Source organism: Eretmochelys imbricata, chromosome 4, assembly GCF_965152235.1.
Source record: "Eretmochelys imbricata isolate rEreImb1 chromosome 4, rEreImb1.hap1, whole genome shotgun sequence".
NCBI lineage: Eukaryota > Metazoa > Chordata > Testudines > Cheloniidae > Eretmochelys > Eretmochelys imbricata.
This window is the reverse complement of record NC_135575.1, coordinates 118,919,808-118,934,688: the sequence shown is the minus strand read 5'-3', so window position 1 is coordinate 118,934,688 and position 14,881 is coordinate 118,919,808. Positions and strand designations below refer to the sequence as shown.

The window sequence follows — 14,881 nt, the reverse complement described above, 5'->3', positions numbered from 1 at the left end:
GTGAAGACGCGATATACCGATGGGAGAGAGTTCTTCCCGCAGCGTAACTACTCCATCTCCGCAAGAAGCGGAAGGTACATGGATGGGAGAGTGTCTCCTGCCAGCCTAGCGGGGGTGTGGACAGTGTGACTCTTGCACCGCTGGGGGGGCTCCTCACACTGCAGAGGACGTCTAAACTTGCAGTTTACAGTGCTGCAACTTTCTTGCTCGGAGGTGTGGAAAAAACACCCCCATGAGCGCAGCAAGTTTCAGCGCTGCAAAGCGCCAGTGTAGACAGTGCTGGTAACTATGCTCCCTCCTGGAGGCGCTTTTTTTTAAAGCGTGGTAGTGCTTTAGCATTGCCAATGTAGACCAGCCCTGAATCGATCTAAATTATATTGATTTAGACTGTAGTGCACGCCACCTGCCCTCAAGGTGTGATCATTTTTGTGCCCTGAAAGCTGTAGTAGGTCAACCTAACCTCCAGTGTAGAAGAATTTAGGTCAACAGAATTCTTCTTAACTACACTGAAAAACCCTTTGTGCCAATGTAGGAAGCATCAACACCACAGCACTGTAGCTGTGCTGCTGTGGCGTAGACATGCCCTAAATGAAAGAAATGGGTTCTACAAAAGGGATCTGAAGAAGACCAAGGATGCCTGGCATGAGATTCCCCTTTGTGAGAGCCAAATATGGGAGCGAATTTTAAAAAAGGCATGAAGGCAAGACTGGGAGGAGAACTAAAATGAGAGAAGTGAGGTGGAGAGCAAGGGATGGTCAAGGCAGAGAGATAAAGTCTTAAATTTTGAGTGAAAAGACTTTGATCTTTATGCAAAATGTGACCGGGAAATGGTGATAACAGCAGAAAGTCATGATGTAGTCAAAATGCCAGGAGAAGATGGTTTTTATCAGTACAAAGTTGCATAGATTAGAGTCCATGACTTTCCACTGTTCGGAATAGGGGAGGTTAAATTAATTCAGATGTGAGACAATACCATGGTGTCTGAACCAGGATTTTAGCAGCAGAGACAAAGAGGAAGGGCATATTTCAGAAATCTTACAAAGAGAGAACAGCAAGATTTGGCAAGCACTTTAATATGAGGAGAGAAGGAAAGGCAGGAATCTGAGGTAGTCTGAGTTTGTGACGTGCAGTTTTCAACTGAAAAACATCAGAATAATTATTTGAGTTGTATATACAAAAATATTTTTGCAATTAAAAATGAATGTTACATAAAAGCGCAATTAACGTGTGAATCTTATTCACATTTAAGTCTGTTTGATTGATCCACGTGCACTTAATTTGTGTGGGTTGCTTATGTTTTAATTCTCATGCTTTTTCAGAGTTATGATATGAATTGCATTTTTTTGTAGATTTCAATTTGAAAAAGAAGCAGTTGTAAGCACCTTTTGAGAAGAAACTATTTTGATCACTTCATCAAAATGGTGGTTTTTACCTGCAGTGCATGTGGAGAGTCTGTGAAGAAAGGACAAGTTGAAAAACATGTAAACATTTGCAGAAACTGCCAGTGCCTTTCTTGCATGGATTGTGGCAAAGATTTTTGGTATGTTAATGATCTTGTACAATCAGCAGTGACCATAGAAAAGGTTCCTAGGATATGTTGGAGTTAAATTATTTTGTGAGGTATTCAGGGTTTCATTTAAAACCAAAAAAAAACCCCAAACCAACAACTCTAGCTGTAACGTTGCGCAAATACCCTTTAAGTGTGAACCAAAACATGTGCTGTCCTGAGTTGGCAGTTGGTAGACTAGTGGTTTTCAAACTGCGAGTTGCTACCTAGTACTGGGTCACAGAATGTAAAGCACTGGGTTGCAGCAGTTCTGGTCAGCATTGCTAACCAGGCGGTTAAAAGTCCCATCAGCGGTGCTGTCCAGCTAAGGCAGGCTAGTCCATACCTGTTCTGACACCGCACTGTGCCCCGTAAGTGGCCAGCAGCAGGTCCAGCTCCTAGGTGGGGGGCATGGGGATCCATGCACTGTCCCCCGCCGCACTGGCTCTGCACTCCCATTGACCAAGGGCGGTGCCTGAGGTGAGAGCTGTGCGGAGCCGCTTGCACACTTCTACCTAGGAGCAGGACCTGCTGCTGGCTGCTTCCAGGGTGCAGTGCAGTCCACGGCGCCAGGACAGGCAGGAACCCTACTGTGCCGCTGACTGGTAGCTGCCTAAGGTAAGCCTGTGCCCCAATCCCCTGGCTCAGCTCTGAGCCCCCCAAACCAGGAGCCCCCTCCTGCACTTCAAACCCCTCATCCCTGGCCCCACCCCAGAACCAGCACCCAGAGCCCTGACCCCCTCCTGCACTCCAACCCACTGCCCCAGCCCTGAGCCCCTGCAACCTGGAGCCCTCTCCTGCACACCAAACCCCTGGTCCCACTGTGCACCCCAACCCTCTGCCCCAGCCCTGAGCCCCCTCCACACTTCAAACCCCTCATCTCCAGCTCCGCTGGGTCACGGGCATCAACAATTTTCTTCTACTGGATTGCCAGAAACAAAGTTTGAAAACCACTGTGGTAAACCATTCCAGTGGTTCTACTGCATAGATTCTCCGAAGTAGTAGCAGAGTGAGAAGATTAATGTCACAGTTTCTATTCAGAGCCTTAAATACAGCCATGAAACTGACAAGAAATTATGCTAAAAACATATAAACAACAACAGGGGCAGTCATTGGTTCTAATTGTGGGGTAAGAGGGCCCAAAAATTAAGGCTTGGAAGGGAGAGAATAGCATTCTGCACTTCTCTGCAGGTTGTAGTGGGTTAGTTATTATGTTGCTCCCTCATCTTTGGTATTTTTTTGTTTGCTTTCCTTTTGTTAGCAATTTAAGTGTTACGGCATGTAGGTGCGCATTAAAACTTTTCAATCCCTATTATATGCTATAAACATCAAAGTTACCGTGGTTACTCTTTGCAGCTATGAATTATAGTACTTTGAGCTTTTGATTATGGCAAAAACGTTGCTGATTGCTGCAGAATCAGTGTGACTGGAATACCTTTTTACCAAAATTGCAGCAGCTCTCCCTGTAAGTACCCAGATTCTTCAAAAATCCCCACTACAGTCTACCTTTCCAAATGCAAAAGTAGAAATTTTATCTAAATTACCAGGAAATAAAATTGTAGGTACAGACCAGTAGGCTCACTAGTGGTAGGATTAGCATTTCCATTATCAGCCCTATTTTTCAGTTATCAATAACTCGATCAGAAAAATGTCCTTAGACAGAACTTGGTAAACAACTCCGAAGTCCAGGAACCAGTTTCTTTAGAAGTGTTTTTAATCTGTTTTTCCATTTTAGCACTAGTAGCCGCTACAGAATTCAGGCCCCATTCCACTTTGCTGAAGGGGGAAGAATGGTCCAATGGTTAGGGCATTAATCTAGAATGTGAACTGAAGCCAAGTCTCCCTTGCTCCTCCACAGACTTCCTGTGTAAACTTGGCCAAGTCACTTAGCCTGTCTCGGTTCCCAATCTGTAAAACAAGGATTAAATAATACATCACAACCTCACAAGAGTGTTAAGGATTGTGAGGCACTCAGATGCTATGGTAATGGGAGCCATATAGGTTCCTTAGATTTGAGCAGTGAGTGGTGCTCTCTAAATGGTTTTTAAACTCTGCCGAAGAGCAGAAAAATACAGCTTTTCCACAATATGAGCATAGGGAAATGTTAAATATAACAATTCTATATGTAATTAGAGATGTATACTACTTTATACGTTTATATTTATTAAAGACCTAATTCTGCATTCTTTGCAAATCTTAACATCCATTGAAGTCAAGTGATATTTATCAAGCTCTAGACTGGCAGGAATTCAAGCAGTCCTCAAATATACATGTACTTTACTTCACTCATGTGAATAGTTCCACTGACTTCAATGGGGCCACTAACACAGGCAGACGTGTACACATTTGTAAGCGTTAGTAGTAGTGGAAGCTAAATTTGTATTGTACAATTACAACTCAAGTTTCGCTGCTTATGAAGGTTACCTTGTTTGAGAGACTGACTGTGACGTGTTAAGTTTTGTTAATTGAAATGGAACACTGTTTACTGATTTTAAGTGTGGCTTATTAATATTTAAGGGGTGATGATTATAAGAGCCATGTGAAATGTATAAGTGAAGATCAGAAATATGGTGGCAAGGGTTATGAAGCCAAAACTAACAAAGGAGATGTTAAACAACAGGAGTGGATCCAGGTAATAATTTAAAAAAATATGTATTAATGTTTTCTTTCTGATAACTCAACTTCATTGCAGAAAACTTTGTATACTAAAAAATATGAATTCATATTGTGAAAATAAATGTACAGATGCTTTATTTTAAATAGCAATGCATGTTCTGGAAAAAATGGCCTCAAATGAGGAGAAGAGCAGACAAGCCTGACACTCTAATGTTAATGCATCTCACCAGCTGAGGCATCAGAACTTCAGGTGCTGTCCTTGCTCCTGTGCTAGACACTGTAAATGTTAACATGCTCTTCCCCTGCAGGGAGTATGTCTGTCTATTGTGACCCTGCTTGCTTTTTAGGGAGCTGAATTTGATTATTTCTCTAGTGGGGTGGTTGCTGTACATTGAGGAAAAGGAGAAAAAGTGACAACCAAACATTGGTGAGAGGATTCTTGAGGTTTCTAAGAGGGTTTTAGAGATCTCTTTATCTCAGCCTTGAATGAATGTATGAAGTAGAGAATTGTAAGTATTTATGTAAATAATCCCATTGTCTGTCTCATAATTGAGACTGTATTGTAATCAGTAATATAGGTCTTGAACTGGATTTGTAACCTTGTTTCTTCCACCTCTATAGCAACATCATTGACAATAGTCACTTGAATTACTTCAAAAATTATCAACTGTAAACTAAGGGCTTGTCTATGCGAACATTTAATTCTCAGCAATGCGAAGTGTGAATCTACTCAACAGTAACCTGCTGTGCGTTAAGGGTATGTCTACATTGCACCTGGGAGTATACTTCCCAGCAGGGGCAGATGAATGTGTGCACTAACTCTACTTGAGCTAGCATGCTAAAAACAGCAGCATGGCTGCAGCAGTTCAGGCTAGCTACCCAAGTACAATCACACCTGACCTGTTAGGTATATACTCAGGCAGCTAGCCTGAGCTGCTGCCCTTCCCAGAGTGGCCACACCGCTCTTTTTCCACTCTGAGGAAGCACACAGCCTTCTACAATGTAGACTTCACATAGGCTAAGTCCACTTGTGTGGACCGTGCTGACATGTACTAACAGTTCCTTAGTATGTTCTGATCTCCCCTGCTTTGCAACAGAAGTAGATCAAAGCACACTAAGAAACTGAGCAGGTACTTAGTATGTGGCAGGGTACATTCACACCCTAGCTTGTTGCAAGCTAAGTGTTTGTGTAGACAAGCCTTAAAACCACTATCCTGCAGAGCACTGAAACCAGTACCTAACTTAAGTATTTATGTAATCCCATTCAAGTAAATGGGATTACAGATATCATTGAAGTTATTTTAGTATTTGAGTGAATAGCTAGAACAGGGCCTGAATTCAGTAGTGGATGGTAGTGTGAAGATGGGCACTAGATTGTACAATGTACTTACTGTTTAAGTTACAAAAAAGTAGCATAGCTTTACAGTGCCTCCCTGTTTATCTGGTGGTCCTGAGAGATGCACAAAACCTTTGGGGAAGAATCCATGAGCAGTCTAGTGTCTATTGGTTATGCTTTGACAAACCTGCACACTGGGTTTCCAAATTAAAAAACGATTACTCCCCTTCTTTTAAGAGGCCGTGAAATTCTGGAGTGCTTTATGAAGAGACAACCAGCTAGCATTCTCTTCTAGTACAACTCACAGGGTATAACCAAACTTTAGTGTAACAAAGTTCTTTGGTGTTATGCTTCTTGTCCTACTTTTAGATATTTTAAATTTGAGATGATAGCTGAGCTGATTTCTCTCTCTCACCAGTGCATGATCTGAAAGCGAAGATGAGCTATATAGTGTGTCCATTTAGTATATAAGTAGTGGAATAGCTTAATTTCAGTTTTCAAACTTAGTGCATGAGTTGTGTTTCAGCTTAGCTGTAAAGTATGTAAATGATTCATATCACTTTCTGTGATTTTCCCCTCTCTTCCCCCCCCCCCCCCACCCCCACCGTGTTTTTAGAACAAAAAACTCAATTGGTATTTCTCGTGCACTTTTTGTAGTACTATAGCACTTTCAGAATTGACTGTATAATTTGTCTAATAAAAGATGGCAAATAGTAGACTATACGCTAAATGTTTTGCAGATGTTATTTATTCAAGGTACTCTGTATTTCTGATCTTACCTTGCATCTGACTTTGCTAGTTAACTCCGTGCTCCTTTGACAAGTTATTCGGCTTCTTTCTTGCAGAAGATTCATGAAGTATTGAAGAAGCCAAACATTAGCCCCAAAGTGAGAAACATCTTAGAGCAAATGCACACCTATGATAATATTCCAAGAAAAAAGGTCAAATTTCAGGTATGATTTTAATGGGACAAGTAGTAGATTTGAAATGAAGACTAATGGATTATATGGTCATATGTGCCACTAACTTGTGTTACCTGAGACAAGTTGCTTAACCTGTCTGTACATCTGTATAATTGGCAGGTGGGGAAGAATAACTGTCTGTCTGAGACTTAATTAATAGAGCATTGATCTTTGGATGAAAGGCCTTCTGTTTAATAATAATTTAGATAAAAATTACATGTTGGAGAAATTGTTGGGTTTGGAGGCCTGCAAGTGCAAATTCCCCCTCTGTAAGTCTGTGTCCCCTCAAACCACACACTTTAATATTTCTCCATTTGCTGTTTCTGCCAACTTCCACATCCGCAAACACACCTCAAAAAATTGTAGTGAACTTTCTGCTAGACATTGTTCCTGCCAGAAACTCATTGCTGTTCAGGGCTCTAACTTATATTCCTCCAGATGACACCTTATGGAGCTGCCACTAGATAACTATGCCAGGTTTCACACATTTTATATAGCGTCCACAAAGAATAGCAGACATGTCTGGGATAAGTGAGCATGTTTCTCCTACTCCATGTCTCAGTTTGTGTGGCTGATAATGGACAATACATATGTTCAGGAAACAGAAGCTGTGGTGAAACTTCTTGAACTATTGCAGAAGAGGTGAACATTTGAGTAGCTTTCTGAGGAATTAATGATTTCAGGTGAATTGAATAGTATTGCCTGGAAATACTGCAATGTAATATACCAAAGGTATAGCGATCCAAAAACTTAAACAATGCAGTGTCACTTCATTTGTTCCAAGAAAGGACTACTGAAATAGTACATTGCAATGAGGCCACTTTTTGGCCACACCATTAAAGCTATCTCTCTTTTTTTTTTTTTAACCAAAAAAACCCTGCTTCTGCTGATTTCTCATATCAAAATAAATTTGCTGCTGCACTTTCCTCTGCAGCAGGAACTCCTGAAACAGCTCCAACAATTTTCTAAACAGATACATGTGAAGCTTATTTGCATTTTAATAATCTGTGCAAACTAAGGAAATGACCTTGGAGTGTGCTCATTTGTCCCATATTTCAAATGGCTTCAGTGAGCCTGAATGTTATCTCACTTAATAAACAATTACAAGGTTTAAGGGGATGTTAGCACAATTGGCAGTTCCTACTCAGAAGACTGGAACTAATTCATGACTTGGAAAAGAATTTTGGGCAGCTATTGATGTGCTCAGTTAGAGGCATGGCTGGCATGTTGCATATTATAATAGATGCAAATAATATGCAAAATTAAAGCAGTAGCACAAAGGTGAGAATGAACCTTTTAGCCTGCTGACCACTGTAACAGCTGACTCCTAGAATTCATCAGTTTGTGGTCATATGGTGTTGGAATTATTAAATTTGAAATTATTAATACAGTAACTCCTCACTTAACGTTGTGGTTATGTTCCTAAAAAATGCAACTTTAAGTGTAACGATGTTAAACGAATCCAATTTTCCCATAAGATTTAATGTAAATGCGGGGGGTTAGGTTCCAAGGACATTGGGGTGGGGGGGCAGACACAAGGCATGATATACTGTACAGTGGTTGGGAAGTGCTCCTGGCTTACCCCACACAGGCACAGCCCACTGCAGGCAAGGACGCTAGGAAGCACCTTTGCAGCAGCAGTGGCAGCTTACCCAGAGAAGAACAGGCTCCAACTTTGCTGGGGGATGCTCCAGGCCCGCCTCTTCCCGTCCCCACTCCACTCCAGGCCCAAGTCTTCCGACCTCTGCTCCGGGGCACACTGCATCCCCGCTCCTTCCTACCCCTCCCTCCCAGAAAGTCCTAAGCACCGCCAAACAGCTGTTTGGCGGTGGGGGAAGCACTGGGAGGGAGGCGGAGAAGAGTAACTTGTGCAATGCTCCCTTGTAAAGTTGTTGCTCTTCCACAAAATCTTACAAGCAGTGGACAGAGCAGGCAGCCAAAGAACGTTAAAAGGGAGCATTGCACAACTTTAAACAAACCTGTTCCCTAATTGAGCAGCAACGTAACTTTGAAACAAGGTTAAGCGGAAGGATGTTAAGTGAGGAGTTACTGTATGGGAAATCAGCAGACACCAATTTAACCATAAATTCTTTTATTAAATCCAAAGGCAAAATAGTACTTTATGCAGTTGCTCCAAACATGCCTAAAAAGCCTAAATAACAGACCATTTGCTACATCCAAATAGTAACAAAACATTTATAAGCATTTGATCAAGATACTTACAAATGGGCTAAACCCCAAGGTGCTCAAACCCATATTGGTCAACTCCAGCATGGTCAGGCAGGTATTAGCAATGAACCCTTAAAGAGTTGACTTTCTTTATATCCTTTACAAATGTCATTGCCATTTACTGACTTCAGCTAAAAACCAATTGGCGACAATTCACCCATATTTCTAGTCTTAATCCAGACAAGGTTTACAACTTCCTTTCTTCCGCTCCTACAGTCCAACAGTTTTTCTCATTGCACCTGGATTCACACTGGTGTGTGGGTTGGGGAAGGGCCATGTTGGATCACTTTAAGATTTTTTTTTTTTTTTAAATCTGCAGTCACCCATATCAATCAGGGGCCACCTTTTCACTTATCCCATTAGTTATTCTTTGAACCATACATTCTCCCTACTTTATTCCTTTTGGCCTTATAACTCATTATTTTGAAAGCCTTTCTTCTAACTTGCTAGTCATGGCCTTTCTTTACAACACCCACACATTTCCTAACCAAACTTAAGTTAATTTTAATTCTTTAATTTTATACTTATCCTACATATGGTTAAAAAGTTAAAATTGAATGCCTGTCACTTCTCATTTCTTTTTCTGCACAGAATTGGATGCTGAACAGCTTGAATGTTGACAGTAGTGCTCTACTGGACCAGGTGTGGGAGATCTTTTCTGAAGCAACCAGCAACGTAAGTCTAATCAAAGCCACAATCTTTCAGTACAAATACAACAATAGGGCAACAGGGTGGAGAACTTTCAAGACTCCTATTGTGGTCACTGAGTACTATATATTAGGGAAGGGTCACTGCTGGTGTCCAAAGACAAATGGAGAGTACATGAGACCAAATTCTTGCTAATCTATGGCAGAATGTATTGCTGATGCAGCATAGCTGCGGTATTCACAACAACCTATGAAGGTAAGCTATAGGCAGTGACAGCATCGTGGTGGTAGGAAGGTTATGTGTAAACTTCTCATCCCAGATTGCTTTTTCTAGTAAGGAACAGAAAATCCACTTTCTGATCATTGCTGCCCCAATCCGACATCTGTGTCCAATTATATTTTTGAATATTTTTTCCATTGTAACCAAAAAGTATGTATATTATCTCATCCACCCATTGGAGTGTTTTATTAACTCATTTTATAAGTGCAACTTTAAAATTGGATTTTTCTATTGAAAAATAGCTTTATTAAATATAAATGTTATCTAATGCATTTTAAGATTAATAATTCTGTTCCCAGACACATAGCTTCATTAAGATGAATTTAAGGTTAAGTATATCAATACTGTAAGGGTAAAACATCAAAGGTGTGTCTCAACTGTCCCCCTGTCAAGTGTTCTAAACCTAGGAAATTCAGAGTTAAGGTTACACTTAAGATATCCAAACATATTAAGAAATGCTAAGTTAAGACAACCAAGCAACTCTAACTCTGCCCTGTAGTGATGTCATGCAATAATTGTCAAGTATGATTAAGGCATTTTTACTGTTTGTGGTCCCAGCTATTCAGTTTGTTTCATTTTTTCCCCCTTTGTGGCCTCACTGCAGGGCAGTAGTAAGTTTGTTACTCGAAGTGTAAATGTTGTAAGTTTGGAGAGTATGTGCTCGTGTTTTCATGCAAAACGCAATGGTGAATCCATGCTTTAAGTACAAAATGGAACTCTGTCTTGCTTATGGAATTGTAACCAGCAACTTTCAACAGTTTTTTTTTTTTTAAACTTTTATCTATGTGAGCTGGATGCTCCCAGTTTGTTTTAATATTCTGATTTGCTTAGCTGTTGCCAACACCTTCTGTCTCTCATAGAGAAATACGTTAACCTGTTCACTATTATATTTTAATTTAGGAACTACCCTTTGCCTGGACTTGCCTAGTTCCCTGTTACTGCTTGCCTCTGCTTCAGAGCACTCCCATCTGCCTAGAAATGTTGCTATTGCACTGAAATTAAGTTTATCATGTTGGAACTTCTAAAATAATGAATAAACTAATATATATTGCAAATGCCCACTTCATTCTTCTAAAAACAAAATTAAGTGGAATAACAAATGACAAGCATGTATGTGTTGTAAATTTTAACATCTCAGATGGGACAGTTAGAGTAAGGCATGTCCTTTAGTCTTCAACTGAGATGCATTATCTCCAGCAAGTAATGCTATTCCTCAATAATTGATTGTGGTGTGTATGGTTTTTTTTTTGTTTTTTTTTATTCAGAGCATAACATCTCCCCCTTCTCTTCTTCGCGCCCCCCGCCCCTTCCCCAATAATGCAGTAGATCTGGGTGGCATTACCAAACGTAGTATGTGGAAGACATTTTTATTACAGTATTTTCTTTTAACAAAAGGGGCCAAGCAAAAAAGAACTAGAGAAACCATTGCAGAAAGTAGGAAGCCAGCCTGTAAAAAGTGAAGTAAACCCATTGTCTACAGAAAAAAATGAAATGACAGCTGATAAACTTGAGAAGAAAAAGAGTAAAAGAGAACGAAAAGAAAGACAAAAGAACAAAAAGACAAAGCAAAAAGAAGTGAAAGTAGAAAGCCAACAAGATAACCTGGAAAATAAAAAAGGCAAAAAGCCTAAGAAAGAAAAGGAAGGTACTGAGAACGAAAATGAGGAAACTTCCAAAAGTAGTAATGCAGAAAGGAAGAAGAAAAAGCATGAGAGAAATAATACAGCTCAGCTGGAAATAAATGGAAATGGCAATCATAATGAAGAAAAACAAACAAATATAAAGAAACACAAACGTAAACATCCAGAAGGTATATATCTAGCTCACATTCCATGCAGTTTTTAGGAAGGGCTGTTTTCTTCTTGGCATCTTGAAAATTCAGTAACCTGCTTTGGTAGAATCTTTACGACACCTATCATTTATAAATTTTTTTTTTTTAAATGCAACTTAAAAAAAACATTGTAATGTGATGCAAGGTTTATTTTTTTATTTCAAAATTAGGAAAAATATTACAGCAAACTCCAATGCCAAGAATAGAAACTTTTTAATTGCATTTTTTAGTAATTTAAATTTTTTAATATTTCCTCATTATCTCTTATCTCCCCGTTCTCTAGAAGAACCTTACACCACAACAAAAAGAATGAAATATATAAAAACATCTGCAACCATGGAAACTGAAGAAATTGGGGATGCAGATAAAGGTATCTTCAAACTTAAAGTGGAAGTTTAGACATCTATATTTTAGTAAGATAGTTATTTGATTATGAAATCACTCTAAGTGCTGCTATTCATTTGGGGCAAAATGTTGATTTGTCAAAACTCTGAGCAAAGGGCTGCCCCAGGAGAAGGCCGTGAACCAGATTGTGACTAAAGGCTTGTTTTCACTACCGGGGTGGGTCGACCTAAGTTATGCTATTCCAACTACATGAATAACATAGCTGGAGTTGGTGCAGCTTATGTCGATTTACCCCCAGTGTCTTCACTGTGTTGAATTGATGGGAGATGCTCTCTGGTCGACTTATCTTACTCTTCTGGGGGAACACCAGAGTCCACCGTATAGCACTCTGCTGTCCATTTAATGGGTCTTCACTAGACCTGCTAAATTGACGCTGCCGCAATTGATGTAGCGGGTGTCAATCTCCCCGGTATTGAAGATAAGCCCTCAGTCTGTTTCATACCTTGCTCCAGGGGAAGTAATCTCTGTGAAGGTGATGATACCTGGTGCAGACTATTTCCCCTGATTTGTTTGTTCAGCTGTACTGGCCGCTCTCCACAGCACCCACTTCCACCCACCTTCTAGGAATGAGTAACAGGTGCCCCACGCCGCGGGCCCCCCCCCACACACACAGAGGCTGCTCTCACTCTTGTGTTCCTACATACAATATGGATAGCAGCGCAGAGGAGTAAGAGGGTGGCATGTCTTGCACCTGCTTAGTCCTTCACATGACATGATAGCTGGGTCACAAATTGGCCTTTATTGCTATTTTTAACTAGTTGTATTTGACACCCAGGATATGTATAATGAATCTTTTATTGAGCCCATGTAATTTGGGGATACAGTTTTTTCAAATTTAGTAATTGTTAAATTTGCCACCTGTGTTTTTGGAAAAAGAAGGGGAAAAAACCAACAAAGGAGCTAAGATAAATTAGATCTACTGATGAAAAGCACGATATAATTTTAAGGGCTCAGTTTCTCCCTTTCCCAGGGTGGTGTCTTGTCATTTGTTCTTCCTTCCTCAGCTGGTGTGCTAATGCAACAGCACCTACTTTGGTCAGACCAAGCATTGCACAGAATCCACTTAGTCTGGCGGGGCAGTCAGTCAGCATCTCTTGCTTAAGGCCTGGTTGGCTCTAGAAAATTAAGTGGATTTAACTACATTGCTCAGGGTGTGAAAAATCCACAACCCAGAGACACAGTTAAGCCAACCTAACCCCCAGTGTCGACAGAACTAGATCAATGCAAAAATTCTTCTGTCAACCTAGCTGTTGCCTCTTGGGGAGGTGGAATACCTATGCTGATGGGAGAACCCCTCCCATTGGCGTAGGTAATAGCTATGCTGAAGTGCTGCATCTGTGCTGCTGTAGCATTTAAAGTGTAGATAAGGCCTGAGTCTGTATGGTAGGCCCATTCTGCGCTGTGAAGGGTGTTAGTTTCAGTCCTGCTGGGGTTTATGGGTTTCCTCCTTTATCCTTGGCAGAGTTCACTGGTCCCTGTCCTCAGCAGATCTGGAAACTACTTTTGGCTGTTAAGTTTCTGAGGGACTGGTAAGGGAACCCAGGCCCACCCACTCCACTGCATTCCAGCTCAGGATCTTTAAACCAGGCGGTGGAATCAGGCCTTGGCAACTCCTCCTGCTGTGCTGAGCTTCCTACCTCCCTAGGTTCTGTAGGCTTCTACAGCCTGTGTATCCATCATCCCTTCTCTGTGTGGCTTCACACCAGCTTTCAGGCAGGACTTTCCTTCTCCAGCTTGCTTGCCTCTCTGCTTCTCAGCTCTTTTATTCCCCCAGCTGCTATGAGGCTGCCAATCAGCACTGGCTGGTGATTGCTACATTAACTTCTTGGTTGCCAGGCCAGCATGGGGTCTGTACACCCCATTACAGTAGCTAACCTGAGGAACAACTTGCTTGATCCTTGTGCCAGGGTGGTGGTGGTGCTGCAGGTGCAATAATAAGGCAAGGATAACAGAACTGGACAATCGTTCTGTGATTAGTTTTAGCTAGAACATGTGATGAAAAGATGACTTAGAAATATAGAAGATATGTAATACCATTATGTTTTTAACAATATTATAGGTAAATTCAACTGGAAGGGAACTATCAAAGCTGTTCTGAAGCAAGCCCCAAACAATGAAATTTCAATAAAAAAACTAAGAAAAAAGGTATAGTAGTCTTCATTTTTAAAACCCCTTTTAGTTTGTGAAATAGGTAGTTTTAAAAGAAAACTATGTGAAAATATACAACTATCCTACATAAACAAAGAGTTTGAGCATATAGTCCTATGCCATTGAATGAACTGGTTAATTAGTAAATCATATAAAGATTCAAAAATGTGTGATTTAAGGAGTTTATTCTCTGATTTTTTTTTATTTCTTTTTTTAAATTGGAGACCCCCAATCCAGTAAAACACCATCTAAGGACATACTTAAGTTTGCAATTTCAGCTTTGAGTTGTAGGTATTAATAGATTTCTTGCTGGATTTTAATTATTCAATGTTATTGAATTGAGACATGTGTGCATTTTAGTGTGGAATGTTTCAGTAAAAAAAGTAGAAATCATTCCTATTAACTTGAACTATTTTATTTCCTTTTTGTGTAGGTTTTAGCCCAATATCATGCAGTAGTTGGTGAACATCATAAATCACAAGAGGATCTTCTAGTCATGTTTAATAAGAAAGTGAACAATAATCCCAAATTCAAGGTTTTAAAGGAAAAAGTTAAACTCATGAAATAGAAAATTAGTGTTTTCATAATGCTCAAGTTTTACAATTGCAGACTGTCCAAATTCTCCTATCATGTACGCAAATGCAGCTTTCACTGACTTCAGTAGATGCTGAGTATGTATCACAGCATAATTTAGCTGTAATTCTATTCCTGGATTCCCCACTCCTTTTCTTCCTTACACTGATATGTACAACTGAAAATTTGGGAATGGTTGCATATGTTTTCAGAAATTTTGTTTTTACAGAAAATATATTTTTGGTAGAACTTTTAACAGACAATGGAAAATTGCTGCCCATTCAATTAAAATCTTTCATGTTACTGAA

The 14,881-nt window shown here is 40.2% G+C and overlaps 1 protein-coding gene across 1 annotated transcript in view; it reads left to right on the top strand.

Moving 5' to 3' along the window:
- LYAR (Ly1 antibody reactive) overlaps positions 1–14,881 on the top strand; it is a 15,559-nt gene extending 678 nt beyond the window's left edge. Inside the window, exons 2-9 of the mRNA XM_077815855.1 lie at positions 1,350–1,540; positions 4,064–4,178; positions 6,344–6,451; positions 9,281–9,364; positions 11,012–11,426; positions 11,731–11,817; positions 13,912–13,997; positions 14,434–14,881. Of these exons, the coding sequence (XP_077671981.1) occupies positions 1,419–1,540; positions 4,064–4,178; positions 6,344–6,451; positions 9,281–9,364; positions 11,012–11,426; positions 11,731–11,817; positions 13,912–13,997; positions 14,434–14,568 (1,152 nt within the window). The 5' untranslated portion in view covers positions 1,350–1,418 and the 3' untranslated portion in view covers positions 14,569–14,881. The remainder of the gene's footprint in view (positions 1–1,349; positions 1,541–4,063; positions 4,179–6,343; positions 6,452–9,280; positions 9,365–11,011; positions 11,427–11,730; positions 11,818–13,911; positions 13,998–14,433) is intronic.